The sequence below is a fragment of the Elaeis guineensis genome, chromosome 2 (assembly GCF_000442705.2).
Source record: "Elaeis guineensis isolate ETL-2024a chromosome 2, EG11, whole genome shotgun sequence".
Lineage (NCBI taxonomy): Eukaryota > Viridiplantae > Streptophyta > Magnoliopsida > Arecales > Arecaceae > Elaeis > Elaeis guineensis.
This window is the reverse complement of record NC_025994.2, coordinates 101,808,431-101,828,611: the sequence shown is the minus strand read 5'-3', so window position 1 is coordinate 101,828,611 and position 20,181 is coordinate 101,808,431. Positions and strand designations below refer to the sequence as shown.

At 36.3% G+C, this 20,181-nt stretch overlaps 2 protein-coding genes and 1 long non-coding RNA gene across 5 annotated transcripts; 2 read left to right on the top strand and 1 right to left on the bottom strand.

The window, feature by feature from the left end:
• Positions 1–5,588: 5,588 nt before the first annotated feature.
• On the top strand, positions 5,589–6,136 carry LOC105032818 (uncharacterized). Its single transcript, XR_012138921.1, has 2 exons — positions 5,589–5,719; positions 5,839–6,136. It is a non-coding gene; the product is annotated as an uncharacterized lncRNA (long non-coding RNA).
• Positions 6,137–10,402: 4,266 nt separating this feature from the next.
• On the bottom strand, positions 10,403–10,948 carry LOC105032225 (uncharacterized). Its single transcript, XM_010906613.3, has 2 exons — positions 10,811–10,948; positions 10,403–10,707 (listed from the first exon to the last, which is right to left on the bottom strand). The coding sequence occupies exons 1-2, from the start codon at positions 10,946–10,948 to the stop codon at positions 10,516–10,518; spliced, it is 330 nt and encodes a 109-aa protein (XP_010904915.3). The 3' UTR covers positions 10,403–10,515.
• A 136-nt stretch (positions 10,949–11,084) lies between these two features.
• Positions 11,085–19,549, top strand: LOC105032211 (uncharacterized). Of its 3 annotated transcripts, none has more exons than XM_029260882.2 (3): positions 11,085–11,398; positions 16,903–18,669; positions 19,241–19,549. In XM_029260882.2, exons 1-3 carry the CDS (start codon positions 11,085–11,087, stop codon positions 19,269–19,271), a joined length of 2,112 nt encoding a protein of 703 aa, XP_029116715.1. In that variant the 3' UTR covers positions 19,272–19,549. The 3 variants fall into 3 exon arrangements, with proteins under 3 accessions (XP_029116715.1, XP_073108503.1, XP_010904903.2); XM_073252402.1 differs by lacking the exon at positions 19,241–19,549 and adding an exon at positions 19,015–19,220; XM_010906601.4 differs by lacking the exon at positions 19,241–19,549 and adding an exon at positions 18,793–18,932.
• The last annotated feature ends 632 nt before the right edge of the window (positions 19,550–20,181 follow it).

Sequence of the window (20,181 nt, the reverse complement as noted above, 5' to 3'; positions counted from 1 at the left end):
TTGTTATTAATTTTTTATTATATTTTAAGAATATGTTACTATTTTTATAACTTTTACTTTGTAGTAAAATAAATTTTAAGTCAATGCAGGAAAAGGTCTTTGCCTTTTAATTTTTCTATTTTTCCTTTATTTTTATTGCTTTCTCATGTATTTTTTTCTAATTTTTTTTTATTTTTTTTGTTTGCAGGAGTCTCAATTGGGTGGGAGGCTTGGAGTAGCTAAATATAAAAATTTAGATCCATCTCAATCGGATGAGAGACTTAGAGTGATCGAGATAACTCTCTCTACTCTTATCAATGAATTTTATTTAAATATATTATTTTTTATAGATTATTTTTTATTATTATTTAGTAGTTTAAAAAATTTATTATTGTCTTGATGCTAATTTAAAATAGAATTTTAAAATCAAAAATAAAGTTTTAGATAGGGATGATACTTAATGACTTATATTATATATGACGTACGTAGCTGTTTGTTGTACCACTGTTAAATACAACTACTTTATATTGAATGATTGTATGTTGCTAGAGAGTAGAAATATGACCACAATAATTTTTTAGAAAATAAATTATGTGTTTCAAGTAAAATATTAATTTATTATAATTATTATTATATTTTATTATTTTTTTAACATCATTTAAGTAGAGCTCGCTGCATAGCACGGATTACTTGCTAGTTGCCATGATTTGGGGAGGTTGGAATTTTATTCAAACCCAATTAGGTCAGACGGTGATTGGCTTCTCTTTCTCTCTCCATCACAATACTTTTAACCCTCTGTTTGATATGAGAGATGGATTGAAAGAAGGATATACAAAGAAGAAAGGTTGGATGGAAGTCCATCTATCCTCTCATATATTTAGTGAAATAAAAAAAGATGGACGAAAATGATTCTTTCATCTATTTGGTACAAGAAAAATGAGAGAAAAGATGGATGATATTAATATAATATTTTTATTAAATTATTTTTTATAAAAAATATTATTATTATCAATTTACAACACTTATTTATACTAAACAAACAAAAGATATATAAACTAATAATCTTTATAATATATAATTATATAAATATTTAATTTAATACATGATTTTATAGATTAATTATTAATGAATTAATATAAATAACTAACTAATTTATAATTTAGTTTAAATAGTCAATTAATATTATACAAATAATTAATTAAAAATAATAAATATAAAAAAGAAATAAAAGATATCTAATTATTTAATTATAATTATGAAAATTATATACTAAAATTAAAATAATGACTAATAAAGTTTAATAGTATATGATTAATAATATGTATTAAAATATATATAAATTATATAAATGAAAAAAGTGAAGAGATATTATGGTTTTATAAAAAAATTAATGACGGATAATTTTGTCCAGACAAAAATCCATCCTTCTTTTTTTTGTCCTTCTAATTTGAGAAGATGTAATTTGATGGGTCAGGATAGATGGACAATCTTTCTTTTTTTATCTATGCTTTCTGTAATTTTTTTGAATCAAACAGTGAATGAAAGCTATCCATCTTTTCAATCCCATCCACCCACTCTCTAATAACCCCAATCAAACATAAGATAAAAGGGATTGGACGAGGGAGGTCATCCACTATAAGACGTGTATATGGGAAGACCAAAGGTTAAGTAGCTTCATTTGTCATTAAGCATTCTTAAAGAATTATTGTAGATCAATTCAAAAGCATTTTGAGATAATTTTTTGAGATATATATATATATATATATATAAATTGTATGAAGAGCCTGTCATTAGCAAAAAAAAAAAATCAATAAATTTTTTTTTGCGGATGCCTCAAAGAAAAAAATTATTTTAGAGTTGTTTTATGCAAATTAATTGATTTTTTTTCATACAATAAAAAATCGTTAGGTTAACATTATTATCATGAGAAAATTAAAATAATAAATAAAAAAAAGGAATAGAAAATATTTTTTTTAAATAAAATTGAGTAAAATGTCATTATGGAAAGAGTTCGGGGTTATAAAAACAAAAATGCAAATGACTATTGAATCGTTTGACGATTTTAGCTGTAGTTAGTTTCTAGGGATCATAAGTTCATCATTAACTTCTGTACAATTTTTTGATTATCTTTGAATTGAAAATATTTTTCTTTTCAGATCTATTGTACTATTTAAAGGGACTATATAAGTTCTTATATGATATTTGACTGTCTTTTCAATTGAAAATGGTCTTCAATACTTATGTTCAGAAGACTTGCGCAGGTATGCCTTTAGCCCCACCTCCGTGTATGTCGAGATTTTGGTTACTTGCGCAATGTTAAGAATTCTTATTATTTGGTTAGAATATTTGGATAAGGTGCTGTATAGTTACACAATTAATGCCAAATGTACAACAAGACCATTAGAAACCTTAAAAATTTTATACTTCTAAGGTTTTATAGTATCTTTTGGAAATTTTTATTTTTTGATTTTTTTTTGAACATAATGGCATGATGAATTTGGACATGCACAACCATGAATATAGTGCTCTATAATATACTCAAGCATGTTCTTATCATGTCTTGCGCACCAATATACTTCATCTATACTTTTTTTATTTATATTTCTAATCATATTTTTATTAAATTATTTGATTTGATTTTGTCACACATTTAATATGTCATTTTACCATGTGCGCCCCTAATTGGCGTCCCTTTATTGAGTGTTCTAGGAGGGTTGTAAAAGAGGATTGATGTCTTTGAGGATGTATGAGTTTTTGAGCTATCTTCTTCTCTTTCCATCACGATATTTTTTGAGTGTCTACCTTGATACTGTTTGAATTAAAATATCATATATTATATACATATTTTTATATGATGGTCATTATATCTTGCGAAAATCATCAAACATCTTGTCTCAAAAATCTTTCTTTAAAAATAGCATTTATGATGTGCCTTGATCAATAATTTTTTAATCACTTTTTTTTGCCTATATTCCTGTTAGCATTTTTCATGTATTGGATATAGTAAACTAGATAAAAATATTTATTTTATATTTTAAATTAAAAGCAGCTCTTCACTTGAGTTTAAATTAAAAATAGCTCTCCATTCCAAACATAAATTAAAAATAATTTTTCATTTCTAACTGAAATGACCGTTATACCTTTATATCCTCGTATGGTTATACAACAAAACAGTATTGTTTTACAATAATGTAGTACTGATTTATAATAAGATAGTACTATCTTCTAATATCGCGATATTATTTTATAATACATAACGCAGTACTGATTTATAATAAGATAGTACTGTTTTCTAATATCGCAGTGTTGTTTTATAATACGACAGTACTGTTTTATAATAAAATAGTACTGTTTTATAATAGTGTTATATTACAATAAGACAGTACTATTTTATAATATTATAATAAGAAAGTACTGTTTTGTAATATCTTTACATCATAATAAAGCAGTATTATTTTACACTGAGGCAGTATTACTTTATAATAAGACAGCATTATTTTCTAATATCACAGTATTGTTTTAGTATTGATTTATAACTATAGGGATAATTTGGTTATTTATGTCAATAGGAAAGCTGTTTTTAAGTGAAACTCAACCGAAAAGTTAATTTTAATTTTAAATGTAAATGGAGAGTTTTCACTAGTTTATCCTATTGAATATTCTACTTCCAACAAATAAGTAAACCTGCATTCAAAATATTGTACATCTTCAAGCTTTCTTATTTAGTAACAGGGGTTCAGGCTTTTGCCCTTCTAAAAAGCCTGGTTTTGGTTATTACATGGAACTTTTACAACTTGAGATGAAGGATTCATTATCATCTATTGTTAGAACATGAATCAACAAATAGTCCTCTCAATCTAAAGCTCTCACTTATGATTAGTTAAGATTGCTGTACGTCAATGCTGGATGATAGCGGAGCATGCCACATGATGGACAAGTTGGTGTAAAACTTTGCCGTATGGCATGTCCGTCTTCAGCATTATTCTGTGGGTGATTCTTAATTATTATATTACCCAAAACCAGTAAACAACTCTCTATTTATTCGCTTTTAATATGGATTATTCATCCAACATCAAAAATAATGTGAACAAAGATGATGAAATTATTTTATTTGGTTGTATCATGATAATTTTGTGTATTAATAATTTTAAATTATTTTTATTTTTTAAATTATCATTCAGTATGGTGACAGAAATCTGTTCATGAGGATGGATATGTATTAAAATATTTTTTATATTTTTTTAAAAAATAGATAATAATAATATTTTATTATGTTATCGGTTTTATTTTTTCCGCTCTGTTGGTCGCTTGTCTCTCCCCAGCGCTCCGTAAGCTCTCGAACACCTAACCCTAACCCTATATTTCGATCCCAAGAACCCTCAGAGGCGGCTACCATGGAGGGCCTCTGCTTGCATTCCTGAGGTGACACGGGGATTCTCCCCTCGTTCTTCTCTGTACGCTGTTCTGCACGCTTCTTTCGTCTTCTTTTCCAGCTAGGGTTTTGGGGGATTGAGGGTCTATTGATCAAGCTTGCTTTTTTCTTAAAAAGCTTGTTCCTTTTCTTCTTTTTTTGTACTCTTGTGCCGGTTCGGACGTGGTACGGAGTGCTCGCGGCGGATCTCCATGGACTTTGGGGACTGGCATTGCGGTTTTCGTCTCTGTACCTTTGAAAGAAGTGTGCTTTAGGGTTAGTTTTCCTTTTTCCCCCCTTTTTTCCCTGCCGGCTTTTAACTGGGAGTGTTCTCTTTTTTGGTTTAGGAAGTAAGGGGTTAATGACGTTTTGGCGGTAAAACGAATCTATATAGCTCAAGACAGGTTAGGGCGCCTCAGGGGATCATTTTCCCCTTTTCATCTCTAGGCTTTGAGGTAGTTATATAAAAAAAGGCTCTATGGATAGAATAATTCTTTAACCTTGGAAAAGATCCGATCTTTGAAGCGGATGCTCTAGGTCTTGGTTTTTATATTCATTTAACAGTGGAAGATTGAAGACGTAGTTTTCTTAAGTTTTGGATTTGACGGAAAAACATAACTTTATGAAGTGGAACAAAGTCAGAAATATTTCAAATTTTGTAATCTTGGACGAAGTTACAACTCAGATGTAATAGCCCTCTTTATCATGGATGATTCCTGGGTTAGGTTTTTCAGTCTAAGAAGAAATATCCCGTTTCAGAATAAAATGAGATCTAGACCTTTTGTAGGCTAAGATCTTCGAGGCAGGAATTGGAAGGCATGTGGCTATCAAGAAAAGGAAGGAATTGGATATTGAGGACAAGTCTCCAGAGAATCGTAAGCTGTCCTTTCCTGATGAAGTTTTGGAACGTGTTCTAATCTTTGTTAAGTCTCACATGGACCGCAGTGCCGTTTCTCTGGTTTGCAAAGATGGGTACCATGCTGAGCGATGGAGCCGGACGCATATATTTATTGGGAACTGCTACTCTGTGTCTCTGGAGATGGTAGCTCGTAGATTTCCAAACATCCGGAGTGTCACTTTGAAGGGGAAGCCCCGGTTCTATGACTTCAACCTTGTTCCACCAAATTGGGGGGCTGACATCCATTCATGGCTTGTAGTTTTTGCTTCAGCATATCCTTTTCTTGAGGAGCTCCGTCTTAAAAGGATGACTGTTACAGACGAGAGCCTTGATTTCTTGGCACGATCTTTTCCTGGTTTTAAAGCTCTTTCCCTTGTCAGTTGTGATGGGTCCAGCACTGATGGTCTTGCCTGCACTGCAACCTACTGCACGTATGACTTTATTTAATCACTGGAATTTTCGCCTTATTTTCTTTAAAATTTTTCTGTCGTAAACGTTCCCAAATTGGAGAAGAGCTGATTTATTTACTCTTGATCGCATCTTTTCCCAGGTAGGTCTATTAAGACTTTCCTTTTTGCTGTTTGTGGAAGATATGAGCTGCTGTCCCATATTTAGATTTGGGATGTTCTGGGTGAATGTTTTCATTTTAGAGATTGTTGATGGAACTGCAATTGTATGACCCCTTTTGAATATGACTGCTGAAGCTGTAACATATGCATACAAATAAACTTTCCTTTTGTACGGATTTCACTTGTAAGTATTTTGTTTGTAACTGAAGAATGAGCACTTAAATTCCATTGCTCATGCAGTCAAGCATCTAAATGTACCGTGGTTGATGATTATCTTCATGGTTGAGTGTCTAGATCTTCTGGAAGTAGATATTTTGGATACAAATGGATATTCGTTTTAATATTTATGGAAGACTGTTATTAACAGTAAAATATGGTGTGACATGCAATTCATTCTGGTTGATGATTAAGCTATAAGAACGATGCCAAGAAAAAACACAAGTTACTGTATATTTTGGCAAATTTTCTCTCCTACAGGTGGAAGTTCTGCCTTACAGAACTTTGTCATGAATGCACATGGTGTCATCCCAAATATGGATTATGTACATGTTAAATGTGGTTCACCACTGGAATCATCCAGCTCCTTTTGGTCATTTCATTACTCAGGCCATATCATAATGTTCGTCAGATCAAGTGCAAATAAGTCAGTAGTTCAGGTAAATATGCCATGCAAGATAAATGCATGCAGTTATTCAGTACAAAGAAAGTTCAGTGGCTTTTGAGTGCAAACGACTCCCTTTGCTACATAGGTTTTTTGCTTTTTTGGTTTACTGGATTTTATGAAATTCCATCTCTACATATTGTTCTATAGAGCAAGCACCACTGCTGGTAGCTTTCGTTCTTGGTGATTAGGTCCAGTTACAGAAATTAGCAGCTATCCAATATTTCTAACTAATACATCCTTTACTGAAAAAATCTGACTGGTTATCCTATTTTGTTATTTAGAATTTTCTCCTAAAGATGTCTTTGATGAACGATCACTTATTGCTGAGAGTTTTGGGATCAGGTTGGAGAGAACCGCTTGCTTAGACTGGCCCACTGGCCTGTGAGTTAGATGATCCAAATTTGTGACTAATAGTTTAGCAATATGGATGCTGAAGTTTTGTCAAGTAGCTTTATTTGAGCAGTGTCATGGTTCATGCATTGATAGAAAAATTCCAAGCAAACAAGCCATTTGCTTTCATAGAGTCTGTTTGAAGTAAAAATAACTATATTGGGAATGACCAATGAAGATATTCTATTTGATATCAGATATTGAATGTCTGATTAGTTGTATTTTGTTTTTCATATCTATTGTTTTTCGAAGACTTAGGAATAGGTGAATTTTGTCTGGGAAGATTCAGCCTTTTGTCTTTTGTTGGTTGTGAAATCTCTTTCTTCATTACCTCTAAAAGCTAACAAGTTGTTCTTGGTTCCAGGAACTTGACTGAGCTTGACATACAGGAGAGTGGGATTGAAGACCTTGGTGGGAGCTGGTTAAGTTGCTTTCCTGAAAGCTTCACATCATTGGAAGCACTTAATTTTGCAAATCTGCATTCTGAAGTAAATTTTGATGCCTTGGAGAGACTAGCAGCAAGGTGCAAGTCATTAAAAGTATTAAAACTAAATAAACATGTCACATTGGAGCAGCTTCGGAGGCTGCTTATGAGAGCTCCTCAGCTTGCAGAACTTGGAACTGGTTCATTTTCACAAGATCACAAACTCCAATCACATGCAGAGCTGGAAAGTCCACTCAGCCACTGCAAGAACTTGGACACTCTTTCAGGCTTGTGGGTAGTTTCCTCCACATGTCTACCAGCATTATATCCTGCCTGCACAAATTTAACTTTCTTGAATTTGAGCTATGCAGCTCTGCGCAGTTCAGAACTGGCAAAACTTCTGCCAAATTGTCCTCTTCCAACTGTGGGTAAGCACCAAAAAAGCTTAAAAATCTCATTGGCTTTCTTATTTTTGTTGTCCTTCTTCGCTATTCTTGTACATCAGTTGGTCGGTTGTTTTTGTGTTTGTTCATTATTTTTTAACCAAATAGGGCAATCTCTGATTTCTTCCTCTCCTTGTTGTTTTTTCCCCTTTTTTTCTGTGTTTTAAGATTTACATTGGGATGTTAGCATCACTTGTCTCACAACCAGATATGATATCGATATTAAGTGGCTCTCAGTTAACTATTTCTTTCGATTTGTTTTCAATTATTAAAATATGCTGAAATTGGCAGAAAGATGAATCATTTTGGCAAGTTTGCACAGATCTCGTGAAAAAATCTATATCTCAAATTTATGTATAGTCCTCATTTTCCTGCTTAAGTGACAATATTGTTGACTCTAATGTTCTTTTTCAGATATAGATGATAAATTACTCTACCGTACCAATCTTGCAGCCTTCCTTCTCTGTACTCCAGCCCTCAAATGTATGACTGCTTTTCTTGGATTCCTTTCAGCATATTTCTCATTCACTCTATCATTCTGAGTTTCAAAGATCAGCTTTTTCTGTTGCTTGAGAGGTCAAATACTGTTTAAGATCACGTGAATGGAAAAATTCTACATTCTTTAGAAAAGTTGAAAGTTGTTTTGTGGCCCACTAAAGAACTCAGTGCAGTAGACTGCTGTTTAACTTCTTTTTATTTTTTTAAAAAAAAGTGCTGTTCGGTCCTCTGTTTCAACTTCAAATGTCCATTTGGGTGGAAAATTGGCTAAAATGCGGTGCATAAAATTCTAAAAGCATATTTTATTTTCTTGTATGGTTGTACACCCCACACACACACAAAAAAAGAAAAAAAGAAAAAAAAAAAGCATTCTCCTTGTCAGATCTCCACAATTGAATAAAGTAATAATGACTGTTATTCAATTATGCTGAACTACTGAAGCCCTTGTTACCATTTGCTTAATGTTTAAGTCAGCCTAAGTATTATATGTAGGGTAATATATTAATGCCTATACTATTTTCTGACTGAGATTTATGCACCGGTAGTGGGCACTTTGGCTTTGTTCAATCTTGCACCATTGACTACTACCTCCACCATCCTAATTTTTTGGACATTGTTTATAACAGGTTCTACATACTGTAGAAGACAAAGGGTTAGAAGCTGTGGCATCCAGCTGTCATCTGCTAGAAGAACTCCTAGTGTTTCCAGCAGACCCATTTGATCAGGAAGTTATATTGGAAGGTGGTGGCAGTGGTGTCACTGAATCTGGAATTGTTTCTGTTTCAGAGGGCTGCTGCAATCTTCACTATGTTCTCTACTTTTGATGTCATATGACAAATGCTGCAGTGGCAACTGTCATACGCAACTGCCCTAACTTCACCCACTTCCGTCTCTGTATGATGAACATGCGCCAGCCTGACTACTTGACCAATCAACCCTTGAATGAAGCCTTTGGTGCTGTTGTAAAGACTTGCAGTGAACTTTGTAGGCTTGCTGTTTCAGGGCTTTTGACTGACCGGGCCTTTTGAGTATATCGGTACCTATGGCAAGAACCTTGAGACCCTGTCAGTGGCTTTTGCAGGCAGCAGTGATCGGGGCATGCAATATGTTCTAGAGGGATGCCCTAAGCTGCGGAAGCTGGAAATAAGAGTGTCCTTTTGGGAATGCATTATTGCACTCAGGGCTTCAGAGGTACGAGTCCATGAGGTCACTTTGGATATCCGCTTGCAACTTGACAGTGAATGGATGTCAACTCCTAGGAAGGGAGATGCCAAGGTTGAATGTGGAGGTTATCAAGGAGGATGAGAATGATGACATGCATGCTCAGAAGGTTTATGTATACCGGTCGGTTGCTGGGCCTAGGAGGGATGCCCCTCCCTTTGTTCTCACTCTCCGATGATCATCCGATTCTTGGTAATTTCTCTTTCCCTCCTAACCAAAATATTTGGTGGCAACATATGGTATCTTCACCTTCAAATCTCCATGTGCCTGACTTTTTAAAATTGTTTTGAGTTCAATGTATCTGAAGATAATTATGATAGGAAGTTGCAAATCTTTCAATTTATAAAGCATATTTCTATTAATTGTCACCAGGCAAACCGTGTGGCGATGCTTCAGTGTAAAGTTAAAATTGCTCTTAAAGAAGCAATGCCTACATGTTTGGTTTGGTTTATTGAATCGTTGCTCTCAATCCCTGTACCCTAGATTTTTAGAAGAGACTTGCAGTTCGATCACAGTCCCAAATGTTCAGAGGGCCTGCTTGCCTCAATATTGTTGGACATTAACTTGATCGAGGAATATTTCTGTATACAACTGGTATATATGTCCTGTTATATATGGTATCAGGCTGCAAATTCTAGCAGTGATATAAATGATATTGTCCTGTATCGAATGTAATACAGTTTTACATCATTTGGAAAATTGATTCCTCTGCATCCAACCCATCCTGTTGAATTATGCTTCCAGATAATAGTTAATTTCTATTAAGGGCATCATTACATGCTATTTAATCCATGTATCTGCATGTTCTCATTCTTACAGGATTCTCTTACACTCAGATCTAAAATTTTTCTCATTGCTGCAGGTTTTGCAATGAAGGTCTATAACAAAACAACCACACAGGTGAATGGAAGATCAGAATTGAGGACTGCATATATAATTCTTTGTGATAACAATTTCTTCCGGTTACACACCAAGCCCTAAACAAACAGCAGATGCTAGGAGATAAATCGAGGAGTTCTCATGCTTTCACTGTATCAGTGGCTGATAACTGAGCTCTATCTGATTCAGGAGCCACTCCACCCCTGAAGAGCAAGATAGCAAGGCTTCCTATGCTGAAGTAGATGAAACAGCCAGAGTGGTGCGTCACAAAAGAACCAAAGTCAGTCCCCACAATACATTGCCACCCTGGGCCATATGACCTGTCAAATTCCTGCAGCCATGCAACCCGATTTATAATAGGAAAAAGAACAAAGAAAAGGAAATTGTTCAGTTTCTGTTATTTCTTTTCTTCCTCAGTGATGATGAACATGTACCTTCTTGATGAAATGAGCTATCTGAGTGGAGTTTGTGGCATCAAATTCATCCAGGGCCTTCCCAGCCAAGCGGAGTGCATCTTGCTGCATGGTCTCCAGCATGTCAGCCTCTCCTATCACTGCCTGTCTTTCCATCATTGCTGATTGTGAGCCTGTTGGAATCAGGGAGGATGAGCACACTGAGAACTCTGATGCCAGTGCTGGTTTCCTGACAAAGAAAGAATGGATTACTGAGTGTGGATGAAGGGAAGGGGTGCTTTGGATTGGATTATGGATGCGAGAGGGAAGTGACAGCAGTGGGTGCTGGCGGACAGGCCACGTCAATCAAGTAGCAGGCTTGTGGCCACGAGCTGATGTCCTGGAATATACTAGGAGCACTCGAGCTGCTGGAGATATGATGGGCCACCAGCATGTGTGGACTAATGGTGGGAACAGACTGGTGCTTGGCAGGTGGCACTGGATTTGTGGTTGGATCAGGCACATGCTGGTCAGTGCCGGCTTCCTCCTCTTCTGGTGCATTGTTCTCCTTGCCCTGCACTGGCGCATCCATCTTCTATCCTTATGGGAGAGATCAGGCTGCAGAGTGAGGTAGGCTGTAATTCGACCCATGTTTCTTCGGTAAATCTTTCTGTTAGCCATGTAAAAAATAACAGCTAATGCATTGAAAAACAATATGCTTGTATTCTGTTTCATTTTGTCTGGTAAATAGAATAAATTAGTTTAGTTTGCCACCTTTGGATTGACTCAACATTTTAAGTTTCGTTCTGTTGCTATTTGATTTGGATCCACAAAGGGTATTGACAAGTTAGCCACAATTCACAAAAGCTTGGTTAGATCGGTCATTGGCTTTTTTTCCTTTTTTTTCTTTTTGAGGATGTGGTTCATTGTCTTTTAAAAATTATAGGTGATGGATGACTAGGGCAAGCATTCTATTATTTGGTTGGTGAATGGGAGGCTGGAGGAGGCTGTATCATTTCTAAGCGATAGGGCTAATGTGGATGAGAGTTCTTGTGGCAATATTAAAGACATAGGAGAGTACTTACAACCTACTGGCATGCTGAATTCTGTCAGCCAGAACCTTTAGGTGAATACAAGCCGCAGGAAAGAATTCTTCCACAAGGTGCTAATGATAAGGGGCTGAGAAGTGTCTAATTTATGGTTTGATGACCAAAATTGTGGGATCTTGGACTGTTGCAGGTGGGACCATTCAACATTGTTTGTGAGTCTGCTTAGCGACCTTGCTTTCAATTCTTTCTTTCCTCTCCTTTTTTTTTTTTCTAGTTGTTTGTTTGCTCCAAGTATGGTTGAAATTGAATTTTTCGAAGTGGTGTGGAGCCATCGAGCGGCAATTGCTCTATCGTTTTCATGTTTCTTTCTGGTCCCCAAACATAGCGCCAAGTAGGAATTTTTAGATTTTTTTTTTTCCAAATATTTGAACAAAATCTCTGACAATTGTGAGGACAAAAATTTATAGTATGTAAAGTTGTATGAGAGAAGGCCGGATTTGATGTTGGAACAAGCCATGTTGGATATAAATCCCGTCGCGGAAGACGGTCTTTTGTATTTTGTAGGTGGGAACACCTCGATAATCATGAGATTTAGTATTGCAATCTCTGTTATAACTTAATTTACCATAACTTTTTAATCAAAACTCATGTCATCCTGGCTTATCTCTGATGCAATCTTTAAATTTTGTATCATACAATGATTTTTGAACAAAAATCAATCTGTTCAACCTATTGTACCGAGACCGACCTTCAGCACTGGCAACCTAAATCTGTTCTTGATCAAAAACCTAGACACGTTATGATCATGTAAGCATTCAAAATCCATATCAGTAGGAGAAATTAATCCAAACAGACAAAGCCAAGGAAGAGTTGCCAAGTATTTTGTTTTGCATATTCTTAACTCTAAGGTATCCAAATTAGATCAAGAAATCTGCCACTGAGGAAATGGAAAGTCATTCCTTCATGCTGGTTGCTGGTTGATGGATAATAGAACATTTGGACATCCAAAGACATGCGTGAGTGTATCTTTATGATATCTCCCACACTAGTGCTGAGGAGACAATACCAGATGAGATGGTATGATCAACTGCGAATTGAACTTGCTTTTCTTCATCAGAGAAAAAAGAATAGCTAGATGAACTGATATTGTGAAAATCTAATGATTGAAGTATCTCTCTTTAGATCTTCTCCCTTCTCTTATGCCCTTCTCTGTGTGTGTGTGTGTGTGTTTATCTTGTGTCCTTTTCTCATGGTTATAGCATCATGAATGTGGTTCATGTTATTCTAGAACTAGTACTGTTATTTGGTTAATCAATACCTTTAAAACCAAATCTTGTAGCTCTATTATTTGAATCAAGGAAACAAGGCTTATTATTATGTTATAAACGTATTCTCTCCTCATGGAAAGGAGTTTGCTTGTAGCAGGTCTCTGCTATTTGTTTCTATCGAAGGTGAAACTCTTGAATAAGGATCTAGCTAGTCTAGAAAGGAAGCATGTCAGGAAGCAAGAGGACTCAGGCGTGTGACGTAGCCTATGCTTTCAGTTCGATCGCACAGTCCTGTGTGTTTTGTTTGGAAACTAAATCCAGAACAAGTCATGCAGTCACATGACAAGGATCAACATCCTACAGGACACTGACGGGGAGTCTTTAGTTTTGGTCTGGTAAAGAGCGACCAATGACCATCCCTCTACTGTAGAGATCTTCTTAACTTTATGCAGACATAATTTTACAATATTTAGCAGATCAACATGAAACAATTAGTAATCTACATCTACTCTCTTCCAAACTGAGGAAACTTTATCATATATACCTGGAATTCTGTTCATCCCTACTCAAGCGATCAACACCTTTCTCCATCACAAAAGGGACCTTTCATTGTACCTAATTTAAAAGTTGTCCTTTTTGACATATTTTATCATGTTGAACCAGTCAACTAAAGAAAGATATTCAGACTTATTTTTTCCGTAGCTAATCAAAATCTTATTCCTCCTTGGAGCCGCAGCCAATAACTGCATGATTGAGACAAAAGATGCCCATAATTTTAGCCCGTCATTTCTGGTCCACTGAAATCGGTCGTGACCTGAAACAATTCTATTGCAAAGCCAAATCGACTACTGGCGAGTTTCCTGTACTACTATATATTGTAAGATAACACAGCAACCAGTTATTTTACTTAAACTATCATCATTAGTTCATCTCTACTTTCAAAGCAGTTTTTAATCCAGTGTTTTTGTTCGGAATAAGTTCAGTGCATAGTTAGTACTATGTTACTTCACAGTTGTTCCAGGCCAAGGTGAAATGAATCTTTTAAGATTCTGTGGATCTCTAATCCAAATTACACATCAAATTTGCATCACGAATATTTTGATTATAAAATTTGCATCCATGTGCTGATCCATGCAGTGGCTCTCCATACAATTTTGTTGGGTTTGATCAACTGTCTCAAGTGTTATGCATAACAACAAGAGACAAAATAGAAAAGAAGAGTTAAGGCTTAAAAATTTAGTGAAAGGCCACATGGAAGAACGACTATTGATGGTGTTTGGCATATTTTAAACACTGTCCTAGTCATTAAATGGGAAGCTGTTTATAAAAGAAGAGAGCGAATACAAACATAGAGGCACTTTGTCCCTTACAAACATGATAATACTAAGAAAATGAACACCTATTGATATATAGGACCATCTGTTGGTCATTTTTATCACTATAGCTTTGTGGAAATCTCGTGAAGAAACATGTTTAATTGCCGAAGGTCTTCATCATTCCCACGCCCATCTTCTTCAGCACTCCTCGTAAAGCTTGTCCTCTTTGTTTGGGTCGCAACGCCCATGCCCCTAGTGTTTTCTGCTAGCTTTGTTTTATATGGGTAACTTTGCCCTTTGGATAGCCTCTCTCTCCTACGTGCCCTACCAAGTTATAAAGGCTCTCTCTCTCTCTCTCGCCAACTCTAAAACAAGGCACCATAGGCCAAGGGTAGCGCTCCCAAACAAAGGGTTTCACATGGGGTACAATGGCACCGCCTTGCCGAGAATATTAGATATGCCACACTGTAGCCTTCATGGGTGCTTTTAGCGGTCCATGACTGCAACTGTTCTTCCTTCGCATTAACGCTGGAAGAGGCTCATTGGCCTTTCACCTTTTGTTCTTACTCGTGGACAGCTAGCAACCTAAAAGGACTGTCCTCGTATTCTGAGGCATATGTTAACTTTTCTTTATGGACAGAGGTAATTAATGTCAGCACCCCTTATAATTGTTTTTTTTCCAGCACAGAATCCATTTTCAGCGAGTATATAAATTAATAAAAAAATACAGTGAAAAAGTTACGGGAACAATATAAAATAATAATAATAATTATTATTATATTAGATATCATAATGTGTGAGGTCCTGTATTTTGTTCCACATCGATTATTCATAAAAAATATTTCAAATATTTATATAAAATTAAAAAATTCAAATAATATCTTTCGACAAATCATTTTGAATGAGATCTTAAATCATTACAAATGATATTAGAGTCGATCTAGTCCATAGCCTACGTGAACTATAAAATACTGTAGTGCAAATTCATTGGGGTTGATCATGAGCCAATCGTAGCATTTATATTTGGATGTATGGATTTAGATCTTAGTCAGATCGGGATCTTTTTTTACTGAGATGTTGGGTTGGTACACAATGGGAATTCATGTTATTCTTGTAGAACTCTCATAGAACTTTGAGGTATTGATAGGATACCAAACCTTCATCCGGACCTGCAACCATGATACTATCTGTGAAGGTAAGTCATACAAATCAAAGCATGATTTGTTGAAGTTGGAGAACTTCATATAGTTAGCTCTCCTCTTTGTAATTATAACCTAGGGTCTAATCCAAAAAAAAAAATCCAAATGTATTATTAGGATTTTTTGGCTTTATATAAGTACTCAATATCTATCCGATAATATGGAATCAAATATACTTACATACCTCCCATCATTTAAGTTTTGACATTATCGCCAGACAAAGGATTTAAATCTTAACACAAATACTACGATTAACTCATGGTCAAGCTAAGGATTCAAATGTAATTATAAACACTATGATCAAGTCGTTGTCGGTCTTAATGAACCTATGCTATAGTACCCTCCTAGTCCATATAGAATATGGATTGAATTGGATCTACTTTGATACCATTCATAATAATCTAAGACCTCATCTAAAAAGATTAATCATAAGGTATTATTTAAGTTTCTTGATCCTATATAAGTATCTAATATCTATCCTATGCATAGCTAATGTTTAACTAAATATGTATTTACGTGGTCCTCACACTCTTAATATCAAATTTTGTTTTAATGGAGTTATAAAGATGCGCTGCAACCTTAAACTTATAACATTTTCTTGAGGTCATGCATGTATAACATTCTTCTTAAGGTCACTCATGTTTTCTACTCATAGGAACATATAACAAAAACCAAAAAAATTAAAAATGTGGGGATCAACCTCTCCTAAAATCTTTAGAAAAAAAAGAAATCAGCTGCCATAGGTGGTATTACAATGAAGAGGAGAACGGGCATATGTGGAATATATAATACAATCCCTAAGGAAATGTGTAAAAATAATTGAATAAATTTTATGAACAGTTAGCTTGCTTTTTTTTTTTTTTTTTTCTTTTAGGAAATCTTTTATTATCAATCTATCTGTTCTTCCCAATCCAAGATACTCACTAGTTTTTCATCTCTCCTAAGATGCCTCTATTCCAATCATCATCAAACAGAGCAAGCACCTAGCTTCTTATTGATACTGTTACTTTCACCGTTTCACGTTCCGGACAAACCTTTCATCATAGATTTCCGCTTTTTACCAGAATCTTCAACAGGCCAAACAAACCTCCATCTTCTAGGGACCAAAATAACCTATTGTTGAGACATAAATGTCAGCGTTGAAAAGTTCATTTACCACTGCTCAAAGGAGAAAGATCCATTAACAAACGGATAGAGAGTCACAAATGAGTGGATGACAGGGATTGACCGATAATAGCAAACAAAATCCATATAGCTTTCTCTTCCTACCAAGGATGCCTCATAATCCTCTCATATTTCCAGCCAGAACCTCCAAAATTCCAAGAGAACTTGGCGACCAAAGCTGCACGAAGATGGTTCCATCTCCATGAAGCCAGAGATGAAAGAAAGGGAGGAAGATATTAGTCTCTGCCAAGCACCGGAGCTCTTAGATTCTTTAATCTTCTCTTCCTACTCCATCCAATTCTTCCCTAAGAAATGGCAACTGATCCGGGACAAGCTCGAGCAGCTGCACTCCGGCCTAACCGCCGTGGCCGATGGCGATGATTTCAACACCAATTCAGAGCTCAACAAACTGTTGCAAGCCGTGGCATCGACTGCAAACGAGGCCCGAGTGCTTGCACATCGATGCAGTGATGAGTCCTACAATGGCGGGAAGCTCCTCCTAAGAAGTGATCTTGCTGTCGTCACTGCCAAGCTGGAGCTCCACATCAAGCAGCTCACTGAAATATATTCTTCTGGAATTCTGAGGCACTCCCAAGCCATTATCCTGTCAAAGCCAAGTGCTGGCTCCAGCCATGAGGACATGAGGTTCTACGTGAAGGATCTGTTCTCAAGACTAAAGATTGGAGACTTGGAGATGAGAACTAGAGCCTTGGCTGCTCTGAATGAGATCCTTTTGGAGGATGAGAAATATGTCAGGATTATAGTAGTTGACATGGATGATGGTGTTAGTGTACTGGTGAGGCTGCTTGAAGTGGATATGGGCATCACAGAGGAGGCCCTGCTGGCAGTTTCAGTGATCGCCGGGTTCGACGCCTACCGTGGAGCTCTTGTAACGGCTGATGTTGTTGTACCTCTAATTCAAATTCTGGAAACAGGAAGTGAATTGGGGAAGGAGAGAGCAGCTCAAGCTCTGAAGAAACTGACAGAGAATTCGGACAACGCATGGTCGGTCGCAGCTCAAGGAGGTGTTACCACACTGCTAAAGATCTGTGACAATGTCAATAGCAGCGCAGAATTGATTCAGTCGGCTTGTGGCATATTGAAGAGCCTCAGCAGCGTCGATGAGATCAAGAGGTTCATGTTGGAAGAAGGGGCAGTGTCTATTTTTATGAAGCTGTCAGGATCCAAGGAGGAGGTGTTCCAAATCCAAGCTATAGAATTCTTAACTGCCATTACTTGTGAGGATGACCCCATCAAAGAGAAGGTGGTAAGAGCAGGGGTGGTCGAGTCACTTACCAAGATTTTGGACCCAAATTCTCATTATTCTTCAAAGGCAAGAGATGTTGCTCTCAGGGCTATTGATGCATTGTGTTTCTCATCTCCAACTTCCATAAATTTGTTTATGGCCTCTGGGTTTCTTCGTCGAGTTCTCTTCTTTTTGAGAAATGGTGAGATCTCCATCCAGGAATCGGCACTTAAAGTTGCGTCTCGTCTCTGTGGGCTGTCTCAAGAGGCTAAGAAGGCAATGGGTGACGTCGGGTTTATACCAGAGCTTGTAAAGCTACTTGATGCTAGATCTTTTGAGGTCCGGGAGTTGGCGGCCGAGGCAATCTGCGGCATGGTCTCAACTCAGAGAAACCGTAGAAGATTCATTCAAGAAGACCAAAACGTGAACCGGATTCTCCAGCTGCTCAATCTCGAAGAGAAGACGGTGACAAAGAAGTTCTTGCTCCCTGCTCTCATGTCCTTAGTGGAGAGCAACAGCGGGCGGAAAAAGATCATGGCTTCCAAGTATGTGAAGCATCTAGAAAAGCTTGCAGAGACCGATGTTACAGATGCAAAGAAGATAGTGAAGAAGCTTTCCGCTAACAGATTTCGGAGTTTACTGACTGGAATTTGGAGCTGGTGAGTAATATTATTAGTATTTTCCTTATCCATTGGATATCTTCAAACTTTTTCCTTCAATCATTGCTCTCTCTTTGTTTCATTATGATTTAGAGCAGCTTTTTGTTTCATTCTGTGCTTCAGAGGATCTTCTTCATAGTCTCAAAAGTATGTAGAAATGTTCCGACGTTATGTTTGTAAATTGTTCGTGAGGAGTGTAAAAGAGAAATGTTGGGATGTCCATTAAGAAGGTGCATCCAATGGCGCTTCTTTTGGTTCCTTTATGAGATGGGACTGCTTGTCATGGTGATCTATCTGTTCGCACTTGGTGTGCGAATCTAATCTATTTTTCCTTTTCTTCCTCAGCTTTTATGAAAGTAATGCAGTAGTAGCGGCAGCAGTATTAGAATGTAGTCTTCATCTAAACAGAAACAGAATGTTCTACCCAAAAAAAAAAAAGAATGAGGCTATGTGGGACCGACTCACATTTGTTACCCAAGCATTGTAGGACCAATGAGGTCTACCAACATGTGACATGTGGAGTAGGTTTTAATTTTTTCAATTGACTTGCTCCCATTAATGTTTGCACCAGGGTCCAGGGTACGGCCAGGCTGCTTCTCTAGTGAAAAGATACATCTCTAAACTGTAACAATATAGCTTCTCTCATGCTAAAAAGGTGATTGGATGTAACGCTCGGTCAGTTGGTAACCGGTCTCGGAGGGCAACTCAATCTTGGCTTTTCCTCAAAAGAAAATATTCCTTGGCCTTTCCTTCAGCAACCATATAGCTTGCAAGTACCAGAGAGTATCCTACATTCAACTGAAATCATGTAATTTTATAACTCAATCGTATTACAAAAGAGATTTAGAAGTGAATAAATAAATTTCTGATGCGTTGTCTCTTCTTCCGTCCATATGATCTACTCTCCATGAATAAGTGATGGAATGTAACAGTTTCTCTAACATTTATTATCTGTAAATTTTTCCTTCCCTCCAACGACCGCAATGAAAACTAGTGTTTTAATAATCTAAAACATCATTAACATTATGTCATATGTAACTGCTTAGCACAATTGGAACATTTTCCTAAATAAACATGCATGACTCGTTTTCAGAATCAGAGCCCCTCAATATGTTTGCCAGAACAGTGAAAAGAGGCAAAGGTGTAAGGTAAATTATTGGTGATCAGGTCATATTAATTAGCGGGTTATTTGGAAGGGTGAACCATCCATTTCAAAGTTTAGGTGCCCTTCCTGCCACGAATCAAGTAAGATTAAAGTGACTTAAGTAGAATGATCCTATCATTTTTCTTTTTTTTTTTTGAGAAAATAACTAAATGAAAGTTGCTGTGTGGAAATGGGATGCAGGTCGACTGTACATAAACAAAATGTTGTTATGTAGCACACAAAATGTCAGGTCTTACATTGGTAACGCATGAACCCAAAAACACTATACAAGTCCTAGAGTTCCCCTCATCTAGGTTTATCTTTTAGAAAAGTATGACTAAAGGGAATTGTTATGGGTGTTCTTTTGA

What these genes read in the sequence shown, in the direction of transcription:
- LOC105032225 (XM_010906613.3), bottom strand. Translation starts at nt 10,948, where the DNA reads ATGATGGAAAGACAGGCAGTGATAGGAGAGGCTGACATGCTGGAGACC. An exon ending in TAGCTCATTTCATCAAGAAG is followed by an intron (nt 10,708 to 10,810) that starts GTACATGTTCAT and finishes GCATGGCTGCAG; the next exon opens with GAATTTGACAGGTCATATGG.
- LOC105032211 (XM_073252402.1), top strand. Translation starts at nt 11,085, where the DNA reads ATGCGAGAGGGAAGTGACAGCAGTGGGTGCTGGCGGACAGGCCACGTC. An exon ending in AGATCAGGCTGCAGAGTGAG is followed by an intron (nt 11,399 to 16,902) that starts GTAGGCTGTAAT and finishes TCATATTTCCAG; the next exon opens with CCAGAACCTCCAAAATTCCA. An exon ending in CTGACTGGAATTTGGAGCTG is followed by an intron (nt 18,670 to 19,014) that starts GTGAGTAATATT and finishes TTTCTTCCTCAG; the next exon opens with CTTTTATGAAAGTAATGCAG.